The following is a 17679-nucleotide window of genomic DNA, read 5'->3' on the forward strand; positions in this document are numbered from 1 at the left end:
TTCCTGGTGAAGGGGGCGCGGTGGCTCAGTGGTAGAGCGTTCACCTCCGGTGCTTGGAGTCCCTGGTTCGATCCCAGCTCGCGCCGTGTGGACTTTGTGGTGGACAAACACCGTGCTCGTGGGCTTTCTCGGGGATTTCCCGTTTCCTCCCACTTTCTTCATTCCACCATTTCTCATCATCACCGTCTCCTTTAGCCTGTCCGGCATAATCGTGGGACGTAAAACTCAAAGATTTCATTTCATTTCAATTCCCGGTGGAAGAACCATGAAATTTTAACACATACCGGTGTTTCGGATTTTATCTTAAGTTGTAGATCCACGTCTCACGTAGCCTTGGAGGCTCAGTGGTAGAGCTCTTACCTGTGGTGCTTGGGGTTCATGGTTCGATCCTCGAACAAACAAGTTTATAGTGGGCAACATCGTATCCGTGGGTTTTCTTGGGGTACTCCCGTTTCCTCCCACTTTTTCATTACGCCAATTCTTCCATTATCATTCACTCACCTTAATAATCGTCTTCTTTAACCTAAAGAACATAATTGTGGGGCGTTTAATTGAAATACAGTGAAACTTCTCCTAACGGTCATCTCTCAAAAGCAGACACCTCTAAATAACGGCCACTTTTCAATTCCTCGGAAGAATATCATGTGGTACAATGGCTAAGTTACTTCTGAATAACGGGCATTCTCAATGACGGACGCGAACACGAAAAACTATTCCCCAGCGCCTATGCAGAACTTACAAATAACGGACAGCCAAGAATAAAACTCTCATATTCTCTGTAACTTCAAAAAATCACGAGCAGTATTTCTAACACTATCGCACATTGTTGACTAAGGTGTAGTATTTCTTTCATATTTCGTTCAGTTTTTTTTTCTTTTAAAGTGCATATTGTTTAGTAGCAATTTTCAGCATAATTTGAACAATGGAATGACGTCTTGTGCATTTTATCTTCGTTTGGCTACAAGTGATCCATTTGCAAGACGCAGGCAAATTTGTCTGTACATTGGTGTATTTTTTTCTTCTTTTAAATCCTAAGCATTTTCTGAATAGCGAACACTTTCGAATAACGGACAGTTTTACGTTCTTCTTTACTGTCCGCTATATAGAAGTTTCACTGTATTTTATTTTATGCCATTTAATTACTTTTATCTTGTATTTGGCCCAACTTTCTTGCTGGGGGCATAATGGAAATTCGAATTTCTTTGGGATATAACTTGAGTTCGTTTTCCTTTTGTGTCCTGATCCTTTAAAAATTCTGTACATGTAAGTACATCTTTGTATTGAATCTAAAGTTGGGTAGAAAATTATGTTGTTTTAAAAAATCGTAAGGACCATGAGCTTCTAGTTTACATCTCTTTATTCCAATGTTGCTAGCTATTAAAATCTCTTACCAAAGTAAAACTCACTATACTCGATCAATAAACTTGTTGATGAGTAAGGTTTGTTAGACATGATGACCATTCTTTCCAAAGTAAAACTTACTATACACGATCAATAAACTTGTTGATGAGTAAGGTTTGTTAGACATGATGACCATTCTTACCAAAGTAAAACTCACTATACACGATCAATAAACTTGTTGATGAGTAAGGTTTGTTAGACATGATGACCATTCTTTCCAAAGTAAAACTCACTATACACGATCAATAAACTTGTTGATGAGTAAGGTTTGTTAGACATGATGACCATTCCTACCAAAGTAAAACTCACTATACACGATCAATAAACTTGTTGATGAGTAAGGTTTGTTAGACATGATGACCATTCTTACCAAAGTAAAACTCACTATACACGATCAATAAACTTGTTGATGAGTAAGGTTTGTTAGACATGATGACCATTCTTACCAAAGTAAAACTCACTATACACGATCAATAAACTTGTTGATGAGTAAGGTTTGTTAGACATGATGACCATTCTTTCCAAAGTAAAACTCACTATACACGATCAATAAACTTGTTGATGAGTAAGGTTTGTTAGACATGATGACCATTCCTACCAAAGTAAAACTCACTATACACGATCAATAAACTTGTTGATGAGTAAGGTTTGTTAGACATGATGACCATTCTTACCAAAGTAAAACTCACTATACACGATCAATAAACTTGTTGATGAGTAAGGTTTGTTAGACATGATGACCATTCTTTCCAAAGTAAAACTCACTATACACGATCAATAAACTTGTTGATGAGTAATGTTTGTTAGACATGATGACCATTCCTACCAAAGTAAAACTCAATATACACGATCAATAAACTTGTTGATGAGTAAGGTTTGTTAGACATGATGACCATTCTTACCAAAGTAAAACTCACTATACACGATCAATAAACTTGTTGATGAGTAAGGTTTGTTAGACATGATGACCATTCTTACCAAAGTAAAACTCACTATACACGATCAATAAACTTGTTGATGAGTAAGGTTTGTTAGACATGATGACCATAAATTTAATAAAACTTCAGAAATTCGGAAATTTAGTTGCACATTGGCTATAAATTTATATCCCCCGACGATACCCACAGCAAGAAAGGTGAACGAAATATATGGAAAATGAAATAATGAAATAAGGCAACAAGAAAGTTTTTTTTCATTTCATTATACCATATAAAGGTTGTGAAAAATCATATATTGAATATATTTAATTCCTTTTCCAGTAATCTTAATTACCCCAAAATGCATGCCAAGTATTATTCCTGAGCCGCAGTGACTCAGTGGTAGAGCGCTAACATTTTATGTGTGGGATTCATGGTTCTATCCCAGTTCGCACCAAGTGGTCTTTGTGGTGGATATAAAACCTTGTGCGTTGGTTTTTCTAGGATCTCCTGTTCTCTCCTACTTTCTTCATTCCATAATTTCGTTCATCATCATCATCATATCATCGTCCTCCTTAGCCTCGGAGCGTAACGATAGGAACTTAAAATTAAATAATTATAATATTCCGGTATTAAATTTTCTATAACGTAGCCTATAAGCTCTCAACTTCCAGAGGTATTAGCCTATAAAATCTTAACTTTCAGAAGTATTAACCTATAAGATCTCAACTTCCAGAGATATTGCCTTATAAGATCTCTACTTCCAGAGACATTAGCGTATAAGCTCTCAACTTCCAGAGGTATTAGCCTATAAAATCTTAACTTTCAGAAGTATTAACATATAAGATCTCAACTTGCAGAGATATTACCTTATAATATCTCAACTTCCAGAGATATTAGCGTATAAGCTCTCAACTTCCAGAGGTATTAGCCTATAAAATCTTAACTTTCAGAAGTATTAACATATAAGATCTCAACTTGCAGAGATATTACCTTATAATATCTCAACTTCCAGAGATATTAGCGTATAAGCTCTCAACTTCCAGAGGTATTAGCCTATAAAATCTTAACTTTCAGAAGTATTAACATATAAGATCTCAACTTGCAGAGATATTACCTTATAATATCTCAACTTCCAGAGATATTAGCGTATAAGCTCTCAACTCCCAGAGGTATTAGCCTATAAAATCTTAACTTTCAGAAGTATTAACATATAAGATCTCAACTTGCAGAGATATTACCTTGTAATATCTCAACTTCCAGAGATATTAGCGTATAAGCTCTCAACTTCCAGAGGTATTAGCCTATAAAATCTTAACTTTCAGAAGTATTAACATATAAGATCTCAACTTGCAGAGATATTACCTTATAATATCTCAACTTCCAGAGATATTAGCGTATAAGCTCTCAACTTCCAGAGGTATTAGCCTATAAAATCTTAACTTTCAGAAGTATTAACATATAAGATCTCAACTTGCAGAGATATTACCTTATAATATCTCAACTTCCAGAGATATTAGCGTATAAGCTCTCAACTTCCAGAGGTATTAGCCTATAAAATCTTAACTTTCAGAAGTATTAACATATAAGATCTCAACTTGCAGAGATATTACCTTATAATATCTCAACTTCCAGAGATATTAGCGTATAAGCTCTCAACTTCCAGAGGTATTAGCCTATAAAATCTTAACTTTCAGAAGTATTAACATATAAGATCTCAACTTGCAGAGATATTACCTTATAATATCTCAACTTCCAGAGATATTAGCGTATAAGCTCTCAACTTCTAGAGGTATTCATCATATTGCTTTTTCTTTGGAAGTAGTGGGAGATTGTGACAAATATCTTACACGAAAAGTCTTATGATTTCTTGTTTCATAATGTTTGCAGTCTTCTTCTATTTCTCATTTTTCTCTTTTCAATATTTACAGCATTTTCTCATCGTCAAAATTTAAGTACTTGCAAAATTACTGCTGATAAAACAATGGAATATAACAATGTTGTTTTAAACATATATAACAACGTTTGTTTTTCAACAATACATCAATCTCTTTAGCAACGTAATTCGAATCTTCAAAAGACAAGAATATATATTTGTATTTTCCAAGGAAACTGCTTCATTTTGCAGTGGTTTTGTTTTCTAAGATTTGTTTCTTCTTTAAGCTTTATAAAACATTACAAAATGTTTATATTTTGCTAACATCGGTAACTTTTGCTCATAAAAGGATGGTTGTCAATTGAGATGATTCTTGTTTTGAGAAAGAGAACTAATAATAAATAGATAAAAGTGCCTGCAAGACTATTCCTGCAACATGAATAGTGATTAAGAGTGTCATGCCCAGTAATTCTTGCGAACTACGAACTAATTGTATTTTCACAGTTTGTTTATTATGCAACGTGGTATAGAATATGTTGCATTAGTTGTACAAGGAATAGTAATAAATATGTAGAAGTCTGCAAGAATATTCATGCATTCATTAATAGTGAATAACAGTGTCATGTACTAGTAAAATTGTTGCAAGCTACGAACTAATGAAGTCTTCACAGTTTTTTTTATTATGTAATAAGGAATATGTGGTATAGAATATGTTGCATTAGTCGTCCAAGAAATAAAAATGAATAGGTAAAAGTGTCCGCAAGACTATTCCTGTATTCATTAATAGTGATTAACAGTGTCATGTACTAGTAATTGTTGCAAACTACGAAGTAGTGGTGTCTTCACAGTTTTTTATTATTATGTAATAACGAATATGTGATATTGAATGTGTCGCATTAAGTTGTCCGAGAAATAATAACGAATAGGTAAAAGTGTCTGCAAGAATATTCCTACATTCATTAATAGTGATTAACAGTGTCATGCACTAGTAATAGTTGCAAACTATGAACTAATGGTGTCTTCACAGTTTTTTATTATGTAATAAGGAATATGTGGTATAGAATATGTTGCATTAGTTGTCCGAGAAATAATAATTAATAAGTAAAAGTGTCTGCAAGACTATTCCCGAATTCATTAATAGTGATTAACAGTTTCATGTACTAGTAATACTTGGAAACTACGAACTAATTGTGTCTCCACAGTTTTTTTTATTATGTAATAAGGAATATGTGGAATAGAATATGTTGCATTAGTTGTCCGAGAAATAATAATTAATAGGTAAAAGTGTCTGCAAGACTATTCCTGTATTCATTAATAGTGCTTAACAGTGTCATGTACTAGTAATTGTTGCAAACTATAAACTAGTGGTGTCTTCACAGTTTTTTATTATATAATAATGAATATGTGGTATAGAATATGTTGCATTAGTCGTCCAAGAAATAATAACGAATAGGTAAAAGTGTCTGCAAGACTATTCCTGCATTCATTAATAGTGATTAACAGTGTCATGTACTAGTAATTGTTGCAAACTACGAACTAATGATGTCTTCACAGTTTTTTATTACGTAATAAGGAATATGTGGTATAGAATATGTTGCATTAGTTGTCCGAGAAATAATAATTAATAGGTAAAAGTGTCTGCAAGACTATTCCCGAATTCATTAATAGTGATTAACAGTGTCATATACTAGTAATTGTTGCAGACTAGGAACTAATAATGTTCCCACAGTTTTTTTTATTATGTAATAAGGAATATGTGGTATAGAATATGTTACATTAGTTGTCCGAGAAATAATAATGAATAGGTAAAAGTGTCTTCAAGACTGTTCCTGAATTCATTAATAGTGATTAACAGTGTCGTACTAGTAATTGTTGCAAACTACGAAGTAGTGGTGTCTTCACAGTTTTTTTATTATGTAATAACGAATATGTGATATTGAATGTGTCGCATTAAGTGGTCCGAGAAATAATAACGAATAGGTAAAAGTGTCTGCAAGAATATTCCTATATTCATTAATAGTGATTAACAGTGTCATGCACTAGTAATAGTTGCAAACTATGAACTAATGGTGTCTTCACAGTTTTTTATTATGTAATAAGGAATATGTGGTATGAATATATTGCATTAGTTGTCCGCGAAATAATAATTAATAAGTAAAAGTGTCTGCAAGACTATTCCCGAATTCATTAATAGTGATTAACAGTGTCATGTACTAGTAATTGTTGCAAACTATGAACTAGTGGTGTCTTCACAGTTTTTTATTATGTAATAAGGAATATGTGGTATTGACTGGATTGCATCGGTTGTCGCCGGCGTTATTTTTCCAACTATAATAAAACTCTGAATTGGATATCTCTCTTTCTTATACGTCCTTATTTAAAACCGGAAATATATATATATATATATATATATATATATATATATATATATATATATATATATATATATACACGGAAATATATATATATATATATATACGAGGGCAGTGGCGTGACGTGGCACTTTGATGATTGTTACCACTAAGAAACACTAAGAAAATTTAGTGCTTACTGTTTCTTTCAGCGTATCAACAATTTTAAAATATAGACATTAACAACTTTGTTTTGTCATTTAATCTTTAAACAGTGGATGTTTTTGAACAGTGTGGCTCTTCAGGTTCGTCAGTGCTTTTCACTTTGTGCCAAATGCAGTGAAAACTGTTTCTGAATGACCTTAGATATTCTACAAATTCATTTATTTTCTTTCTGCAATAATCTAAATTATGAATTTTCTTTTGTAAGATATTGAACAATATTTCTGATCTTCATAATACAACAGAAAACAAATGAAGTAGAAATTTGAAGTCAAAACTTTGTAGATTTCAATAGTATCTTACTGCAAAAACTCTGGCTTAAGGAATTTCATACATTTTTGTCCCTACCAAACAACAGGCATAAGCGAGAGTAAATTTATAATATCTTTACACACCCACATAGCCATGGGTATTGAATATACCACTGTGAGTTAAAATGATATTTACGAGTTATAACCTCCCTACGTTTTTTTTTTTTTTAAATTTTTATTTTATTTTAAATATGGTGTTGGTGTTTCTGCGAGAAATTACTTCACTTTTTGCCACAAACGAACGTGCAACAAAATATTTATTGTTTTCGTTATGCTTTCTATAGGACAGTCAATGTCACCGAGTATAGTTCGAGATTTTCTGAATCATTTTCATACTTACTATTAATACTATGAACCCACACAGCACTGAAGATGATTACACAGTTCGTTTTCAACATATCAAACTGTATGAAAGTGCAGATTCAAGAAGTAAGGTAGTGTAGATTCAAGAAATGGCCTTGAAATGTAAATATTTAGGTCCTATACACAAGGCGATTTGCAAGGGGGTATGAAAATTTTGAGAGATGAATCCTGACATCAAATCCAGTAGAAAAATTCCTATAAACATGAGTCGAATTCCGCTTCGTTTTCGAGTTACAGGGTTTACAACTTGGGACCCAAAATCGGCTCGGGACAATAGAAAATAAAATATATATTTCGCGTTAAATCAGAAACTGTGTGTTCAAGCTTTGATAAAGTTCAGAAAGTTGATTTGTATCAATATGATGATTTTTACGTGCGTTGCAATTCGGTTGACAGTGTTGCCAACTTGGTAGAACTTTTACTTGTTTTCAAATGACACTCCGTGGTTTATATATATATATATATATATATATATATATTCAAAAATTCACTGCGTCATTGCTACTTGACCTACGGTCATAGCTCAAATGCCATTTTCTTCAGTATAATGCGCCCTTTCCAATGGTACCACTTACATGTCAGTATCATACACCTGAACTGGGAAATTCGGTAAAAAAAATGGATTTTTTTCTGAAAAAAATCAACCCCTCGGAATCAACCACGGGCCCGGGTTCACGTAGGGATCTAAAAAAAATACTCAAAGGCGCACACGATTCGTATGTAAAATTTCAATCTGATATCTTGAAAACTAAGGAAATGAAATTTTTTTTATGTATACCAGTCTTCATCCCGGCGAAATTAAAATACCGCTAATTTTACAGTAATTATGTGATATCTTCAAATAGATAAAAGATAATCGAAATGTGGAACAAGAGCGCCCTAGACAATGTTATTTTGCGTGAGGTACCGTTATCACAAGTCACCTAGTGGCTTTCCGTTTTCAGCTGTTCAGAAACGCGAAAATAAATGCCGATTTTCAAAATGGCTTGAAATCGAAAGCAGATAAGTGAGTCATGATAACGGTTTCTCATGTAAAATAATATTGTTTAGGGCGCTCTTGTTCCACATTTCGAGTATCTTTTATCTATTTGAATATATCACATAATTACTCTAAAATTAGCGGCATTTTAATTTGGCCGGGATGAAGACTTAAGAAAAGTCACACCCCTCCGCCCTTACTTGGCACCGTCAATTTGACCATCCGGTCCCAAAACGCATCTGGGATGTTTTTGGTCCATGCTTGACTTGACCAATGAAAAAAAAAAAAAAAAAAAAAAAGCTCTTAGTTGTCTCTTATAGGACCTAAATAAGCGGTCAAAGACAACACTAGGCTATGGTAACCAAAGTTACCATAAATCCTAAAAGAAGGATCCATTTGTTTTTAGTTATTAATTTCAATACAGAAATTAAAGATGAACGTTACTTTACATTAAAGCATTTTAGAGCTAAATTTGTAACTTTATAGGACACGTATTATTCTTTTAGTTTTATGTTTTTTTCTATAATTACAGAGAGCTTGGATGTGGTCTGACTTCCTTAAGTATACTTCGAGTGGCAAAGTGTGGGTTAGAATCTTTGGATGGAATTTTTGGATTCACATCTCTGCGGGAACTCCACGCAGCTTACAATACGGTTGATGATATTGGAGCATGTGCTGCCTTGTCTCATATTAGACTACTGGATTTTCGAAAGTAAGTTTCTTGTAGTTACATGATTTTGTTTTTTATTACGAAAGCGGCAACTTGAAATTTGTTAATAAGTTATTCTATGGCTCATTTCACAATTTTAAAGTGCCAAGTCAGAAAGAATATTGCAAAGATTTTTTAAATATCTGAAGGGGTAGATAGAGCTTTAGTAGGATGAATTATATTTTGGAATCGACTACCAGTACCTGTTTTATTATAAAAATCTTCTATAAACAGTATTCTTCAAGAATAGTACAATAATGTAATTTCTCTAATACAAAGTAGAGATAGGTGATTCAATGCCCGAGCAGCCGAGGATAGGATCTCCACAGAGTTCCGCAGCAAGCTAGATGGAATGAATTAGGAATCCCCAATGCTCCGAAGCAAGCAGAGAGGAGGTTAAAAGTCACAGAGCTCCAGGCAAGCTAAATGACTGAGGTTGGTAATCCTGACAGAGCTCCGAAGCAAACTAAGCAGGAGGAAAGGAAAAACCTAGAGTTTCGAAGCAAACTACATGGTTTGGGTTGGGTATTTCCTAGAGCTCCGAGCTAGTTAAAGGAGGGGTGTCCAATCGCAGATTGGTAACTGTACATGAAATGCTCTCGGTCAGGTAAGGCGGTGGCGCTGCCGTTCCCTCATCGTCATGTGACTATAGGTGTCGCTAAAGTCTCCGTCATCTGGAGCTAATGTACTCCTCAGTAAAGTGCACGTGGTAGTTGTTCATAAATAGGAGCACGTGTAGAATGTTTGTAACTTAAACACAAACACGTGGTACATTACAATATTAAAATTCGAATCATTACGAAGACTGACAAATAATTCTAGTGTATACTCATGCTTATAATAAACTTTAAACACCTATGTCCTTTCAGAAGCCGTGTATACTTACACGTAGGAAAACTGGAACACATAAAGTACTATTTCTTCTAATCTCTTTGAATCTTTCTTACAAAGGTGTACGTCAACATAAAATAGTAAAATAAAGGATCGAAAGCAGAAAATAATTAATCTAACCTAGTAAGATGAGTGCTTATTTACAGGGTTCCTACTGGTCAGGGAAATTAGGGAAGTGAGTGGAAAACGCAGGGAAACTCAGGGAAAATGACTGGAAACCAGGAAATCTTATAAAATATATTTTTTGAACATTATTTGTACTCCAATTTCAGCTTAGCCAACCCTTAATGATCACAGTATGGAACGTTGCTAAGATTTTTATGGGTGGTAAGTGGAATGTACGTATGAGCAATTGATTACTATTTGTCTTTATAGAATAAATGTTCTAATATATAAATATTCACCGTTATTTATTCCTTATTTATATGTCAACGTCATCCGACACCTGTCATGAAAGTCATGGAATTTCTGCCAAAAGTCAGGGAAGGTCAGGGAAATAGATTTCTCCAGAATAGTAGGAACCCTGATTTAATTTATAGTTTGTTTGGTTTTTACACTTTAGTTTAACTAGGTACCTAAACTAAAAGCAGGGGACTAACTTCCTATAAAATGGGACGGTCTATGAAACATGCATGAAGAAGTAATTATTTTTCAAATTGTATTGTATTGTATTTATTGCGTTTCCTGTACCAATAAACATACATTTATAATGTGTTTAAATAGAAGTAGTAGAACAGACTGTAATTTGATAGTCTGTGTTAAGTTTAAATCTTAGCCATTGACAATCCTTTAACTTGTTCTTGGCCAACTTAGTTCTTAAAGATGTGCTACACAATACTATAGATGTTTTGATAATGTACTTTTCCTGTACAAAGAAAATTTGCAGTTGGATTCCTTAATAAGCAAAGTAAATCAGATTCACACTAACACGAAGTTCGCTGTGGAGCATGAAAAGGAAGTTAAACTTGCCTGCTTACACCTAGAAATTAAAAGGCACAATAACAAGTTTGTTCTCAGTATTCATTACAAGCTCATTGTAAATACGTGATAGATCCACAGTTTATCAGTGATCAAAGCAAATACAGTGAAACCTCTACTAACGGACACCTCTATAAAGCGGACACCTCCCGTAACGGACATATTTTGTAATCCCCGAACGCTGTCATAGGAAAAAGACTTATTGGCAAACCTCTCTAAAGCGGACACTCTCTAGTACGGACACGGACAGTCTTTTTTGTCGTTTATATGTATTACTTACCTCCGTATTACGGACACTTTCTCTAGAAATAAGTTGAAAAGTATTATTAAAAAAACATTTTTAGTAATTCATACATGTGTCACCAAGAAAGCATTGTGACAATATTTTGCCTCCTCCATTGTCTGCTCAGCAACCCAGACAAAGCTTCTCCCCTTAACAACACTTTTATATAATTTGCTTGCAGTCCACTACCACCCAACTTGTTTTAGACATGAAAGTAATTGATATTTGCCCGCCGTTTAGGATGACACGTTATTCAACTGTCCCGCTGGAACATCTAACTAAGGAGAAGACAAGTTTGGTATTTTTTGCCCGTGGGTACGCATATTGTCTCAAAAACTACACTACTGGACTGCAATTAACCTACAAATCAAAGCGACATACTGAAAAAGTAGTAAGTAGTGATAAGTGTAAAGTCCAGAAAACTACATCATCTTATTTCCAAGTTGTACCTCGAACAAGAGTGTATTGGATGGGGGAGGATAATGCAGGTAACATTTTGGTAATATTCATAAATACATGATTCATGCAAAAATATCTTTTCTAAGTGAATATTACCTTGTTTACTAATTTACGTAACAAAATATTGAAACCTCTTTAAGGTGGACACCTCTCTATAGCGGACAATTTTTTATTCCCCACGGCTGTCCGCTTTAGAGAGGTTTCACTGTATATGGAAAACTTTTTCCTGTAGAAAACTTACCTCATTGGAATCAGATTTAAAGAAAGAGACATGTTGAAATTAGATTTGTTGAAATTAGGGAACATGAATCAGGGTTAGCCCTAGGCAATTTGCTGCCCCGTGCAATGACATCATTTACCGCCCTTCCTTTCTCCAGAAACGACAAATCCTAAATGTCACAATTTTAGGTATGCTTCCCCATCATGAACAACGAAGGGGAGGGAAAGTGTACTGGCATTCAGAAAGGCCTAAACACTACGAATACAATCTCACTGTGTCTGTTTTTCCTTTAAAGAACAATCTATTATGTTAGTGCAAGACAAAGGAAGTACACCAACAGAGGAAAGATGGAAATGCTTTTTATAGAATTCAATATTGAACTTCAATCTCAGTATATCGGTTTGCAACTTCAGTGCAACTAGCCCCTTTCTCTTCATTTCTTGATTTTCCTTCTACATCTGTTAAAAAAAAAAAAAAAAAAAAAAAAAAAGAAGAAAACTTGTTTCCACCTCCAATGATAAGGAACTTGTTTGTGACAATGACAATACTAGTTTTCGTATCTATCAAAAGTTTGATAACTAACTAAATGAAACAGGTGTTCGCTATTGTTCGAAAATTGAGTTGTTGTATTTGACAACAATCAAGCAATTCATATTGGGATTTGTTTGACCATTTGTTTTAGCACTGTCATGCGACCTGACACTAATGTGAACTAAACATGATTTATGAATGTACCTAGGTAGTATTCAAACAGAAGGTCAGTTTAGTAACTTTAACAACCATCATCATGAAGTCTGTTTCCAACAAGAAATATTTAACTCTTTCCATGATGATTCTGGAATTATTATTTAAATAATTAATATTTTTCTGACCAGAGTATATACTTCTTTATTAAAATACACTTAATTCGTAACTATTTCCATGGGGTATCTTCCTTAGACGTTAATTGGCAATATGTAGATAATAGAGACATCATAATATTCAATTATTGGTATACATATACAACGATATTTTAATTTTGCTTTTTATATAATATTAAGATTTACGAAATATTTATTTTAAATAATATAGTTATGACCCAATTTAATAGGGGATGACAGGAGAACAATAGAAAGAAATGCAGAAATCTTATTAAATGCTTGCAGGGACATGGGTTTAGAAGTAAATGCAAAGAAAACTAAATACATGGAAGTGCGTCGGGACCGGAATACAGCAAATTATGGATGCGTTAAAATATTAAATAATGCTTTTGATAAAGTGGATACTTTCAAATATCTAGGATCAATATTAACAGACGAAAATCATATTCACGAAGAAACTAAATGACGACTAAAAGCAGGAAATTCGTGTTATTATTCAGTTCAAAATCTCTTGACGTCGCGAATTCTGTCGAGGAATTTGAAGCTTAAAATATAAAAAACGATAATTATACCTGTTGTTCTGTAAAGTTGTGAAACATGGTCGCTTACACTGAGGGAAGAACATAGAAAGTATTTGAGAACAAAATCCTGAGACGAATATTCGGACCCAGGAGGAACGGGAATGGGGAATGGCGGAAACTTCATAACGAGGAACTACATAATTTAGTTGGTTTACCCAACATTGTTAGGGTCGTCAAGTCTAGGAGGCTTAGGTGGGCGGGTCATGTAGCTAGAATGGAAGAAAGTAGAAACGCTTTCAAAGTCTTGACTGGAAGACCAATCGGAAAACGACATTAGGAAGATCTAGGCGCAGATGGGAGGACAATATTAAGATTGATCTAGCAGAGATTGGAATACAAAGTAGAAACTGGATGGAGTTAGCTAAGGATAGAAGTCAGTGGAGAGCTTTTGTAAACGCGGCATTGAACCTCCGGGTTCCATAGGCCATATAGTTAGTTAGTTAGTTAGTTAGTTAGTTAATATAGTTATGACAGATTTTGCCGCCCCTCGAAACATACCGTCCCTTGCAAACGCACACATGGTAAAGCCGGCCCTGGCATGGATGGATATCTTGTTTCCACTTCATTAAGTTGGTATAATCAGATTCAAAGGAATATCCATTTCAACAGACCTGAAACAAAGAACACCGGCATGTACTGGTCACACTACCTGTTTTCCCCAAATTAAATAATGAGTTCTCGTAGTATGATTTTCGTACAGCATGAGGGCCCCCAAAATTATCTCTCTCTCTTGCTCTGTCTCCCTCTCTCTCTCTCGATATATATATATATATATATATATATATATATATATATGTATATATATATATAGATAGATAGATATAGATATACTGTATTACCAACCTTCAATGAAAAATCAGAAGTTTACGAGGTAAAGTACAGTTACCTGGAGGGCTACATGACAAAAAGAAACTTAAAAGTATGAGTCAAAGAACATCTCAGAGACGCTAAATCAGAACACCCCATTTCAGGCCTCTCGAAACATCTAAAAAGAAACACAACACAACACGATATTACTGAGTCAAGAATCTTATTTAGAGATAAGAAAGAAATAGAAAGATCTGTTACTTGAAAAAAAAATGTTTATCTTGCTTATAAAAAAGGGGAAAACTCCAAATAGATAAAGGTTTTCTAATCAAGGAATGGGGGACAATACGGTAATTAAAAAGTACATACAATATTGACACAAAAACAAAAACATCAACGTAAGCTGGCAACCTTCCTTCCGTTAAAAAAAAAGAAAGAAAAAAAATACAGTTTGATACTCCACCGTTCGATGTGTGACTGACAATAAAAAAAGGTATTCTTCGCGCTCTTTTACGCCAGTGAGCCCGTTCCTTTTATTTTCTGATTTTATTATGTTTTTCTCTGTGAACAAGGCTCCAGGGGAAACCCGAAAGCCTTGTCAGAATTGTAGAATGTATTGTATTGTATTATGCACAATCACAGGTGATACTCAAGTAGTCGTATGACATTTTAAGTCGTCGTATCACGTGTCGTGGTTCTGACATTTTAAGTGCTACCGTGAAATCTAGTAGGAAGTAAAATTTTAATTGGCGTTGTTTAAAAGGTTTAGGAGGAATACTTTACTTATTTATTTGTTTCTAAAAGTATATTTTACATTAATTATAATGTAAACTACTGCAATAGCAATCTTATCAATAAACTCTTTACTCTTCTATATCCTGTTATTAAGTTTAATAAAACATGTTAAACATTTAATTTTCGCTGACAACTATCATGATCAAGACAGACAAGTAAAAATTTTATTGAAGATAGGATGTGTGGAAATTAATTATATATATATATATAAAACTAGCAGAATGCCTGCTCTTCGCACGGAGAAAATACGTTTCATTTTGGACATAAAGGGCACGAAAACTCACCAATCACCTAACGGATCCCAAAAACTATAAATTCGAAACTAATATCGGCCATTTTCAATAATTTTTACATGTCACCATCTTCCCTTATGGATATTAATGGGGGCTGAATTTGGATTTGAACGGCATCGGAAGTATCACTGCTCATCTCATCAACCCCGAAAACTGTGGATTCGACACTAATATCAGTCATTTTCAATCATTTTTATATATTTTCATCTTTCCTCCTCTCCTAAGTTGCACCGTCAAAGTGAAATGATAAAAACCATCCCAGAACCGAACCTCAACTATCTTAAAAATTTGATCGAGATCGGTCTCGTGGTTCAAGAGTTATTAAGTCACAAACAGTGACTTTAACTAGTTATGTAGATAGATGAAAATATTTACACTGGCTAACAAAAACTTCTTGCTACCACGCAGTATACACATCTTAGATCATTGTTCTTCTTCTTCTGTGGTTGGTGGTGACGGTAAAGTTGCCAGTGATGTTGTTCCAACTTCCGTCCAGAATGCTATGCCATACTTTAATTTTAATTCTATCATTGGAGGTTTTGTGTGCCTGTCTTCCTGTGAATGATTAAGGTTTTATGATTACTTCCACTTTGTTAATGTTACGGTTAGAATCTTTCAGGTGTTTAAAAAAGCCCAGTGTGTATTCGGCATACCGAACATGGTCTTTAACTTTAGTGTGTCTGCTGCTTATCGTCATCCCTGTATAGAGTCTTTGCATATACATAAGACTTCATAGATTCTTACGAAACCTAATGGATAAGAAAAGAAACTTTTATAACGTGTTAAAACTTTCTGTATGTTCGTTGGGAACTAGTGTTATTGCTGTAATTATGCTGTATTCTGAGGAGCGTTACTACGTAGGTGAGTCATTTGAGATATTACAATGTGTTCCATATGTGCCATAAGTAATTCTTAAACTCGAAATAAAAATCACTGGACAAAGCAGCATTTATTTAAAAATAACAAATGTGTAACAGTTTCGCCAATTAACTGAACATATTAGCTTCGTCAGACAGTATAACAATCCTGCCAGTTTCCGACCTAGTCCTAACACTTCAACCTCGCACCAATTAATATTAAGACTGGAACAAAGGACATGATTAATAAGAAACTGGAAAGAGGCCATATTTATTGAAAAAAAAAAAAAAAAAAAAAAGCTGTTGTGAATTGGAGTGTAAGACTTAAACTTGACGAACAACGGAGCAAAGTGTTTGAAAAAACTTAATTTGTAGGTTATTTTTCTGCCAAACCAGCGAGGGAAAGGAATTTATGGTGTTTAGTTTCATTTTGGTCAACTTCTATTATGATTGGCTGAGTACATTCTGACCGGCCAATCAGTATTCAGAACTAGTTTCTCAGCTCTATCTATATTTATACGCAAATTCCTCTTGTTTGTTAGAGTGTCTGACGAAGCCAATATGTTCAGTTAGATAGAGAAACTGTTACATTTATTACTTTTAAATAAACGTTGCTTTTTTCAGTGATTTGAATAGAATAGAATATAATATTTTTGTCATTAAGTCTGTATACAGACAATAGACAACGTTAAATGAAGATACACAAGCAGATACAAGAACATATTTTTTTTTTTTTTTTTTTTTTTTGGTACTAATAACAATAACGTTTATCTTCTTCAAACTCCTTAACATTATAATAGGGTACAGCACAGCAATTAACGAATCATACACTTTATTTTTAAATTGAGTAATCGGTAAATTTTACGTGTGTATTGATAACCTATTCATAAATTTTATACCTTGTATTGTATAGCTATTTTTGATTTTTGATAGTCTGCTATACGATATATCAACTTGTTTAGCATATCTCGTGTGATGCGGTTGAATATCTTGTCTACACTGCATAACTGACATTTTTTCTTTTTTACATGTACTAAAACATTATATACAGGTGTAAAGAAAGGTTTACAACGCTTGGGAGGTAATTCTACAGATGAAAACAAGTAAAAAGTCTATGTAACACAATGTCCATCTCGGCCTCCTAACCGAGTTACGGACGTCCAAAAGGGTAAGAAAATGAACTTTGAAGGCTAATTCTGACAAAACGACAAGAGATAGAAGGGCGGTGTTAGGCGGCCCACACAGACTCTGAACATGGACTGTCCAAAGATACTAAGATTAGATGTGTACAAGGCCTTTCTTTACACCCTGTATATATATAAATTAACAACAGTTATAATTTTTAACTTACTGAATAGGTTTACAGTGTTCTTTATATAATGCACCATTGATTATTCCAATAACTTTCTTTGTAGTAGTAGAACCTCATTTATGTAGTTACTGTTAAGCCAAAATAATATTCCATATTCTATTGTTCTTTGAAAAAAAAAAGCGTAATATGCTGATCTTATGTAGTTGTTCGGAAC

General features: G+C 33.9%; 1 protein-coding gene across 1 annotated transcript in view; it reads left to right on the forward strand.

The window, feature by feature from the left end:
• The window catches only part of LOC145669575 (uncharacterized), a 54098-nt gene that overhangs the window by 13870 nt on the left and 22549 nt on the right, over positions 1–17679 (forward strand). The window contains exon 4 of the mRNA XM_081737784.1: positions 8953–9132. Coding sequence (XP_081593910.1) covers positions 8953–9132 — 180 coding nt within the window. The remainder of the gene's footprint in view (positions 1–8952; positions 9133–17679) is intronic.

Source organism: Thermobia domestica, chromosome 14 (genome assembly GCF_964235325.1).
Source record: "Thermobia domestica chromosome 14, izTheDome1.hap1.1, whole genome shotgun sequence".
In the NCBI taxonomy this organism is placed as follows: Eukaryota; Metazoa; Arthropoda; class Insecta; order Zygentoma; family Lepismatidae; genus Thermobia; species Thermobia domestica.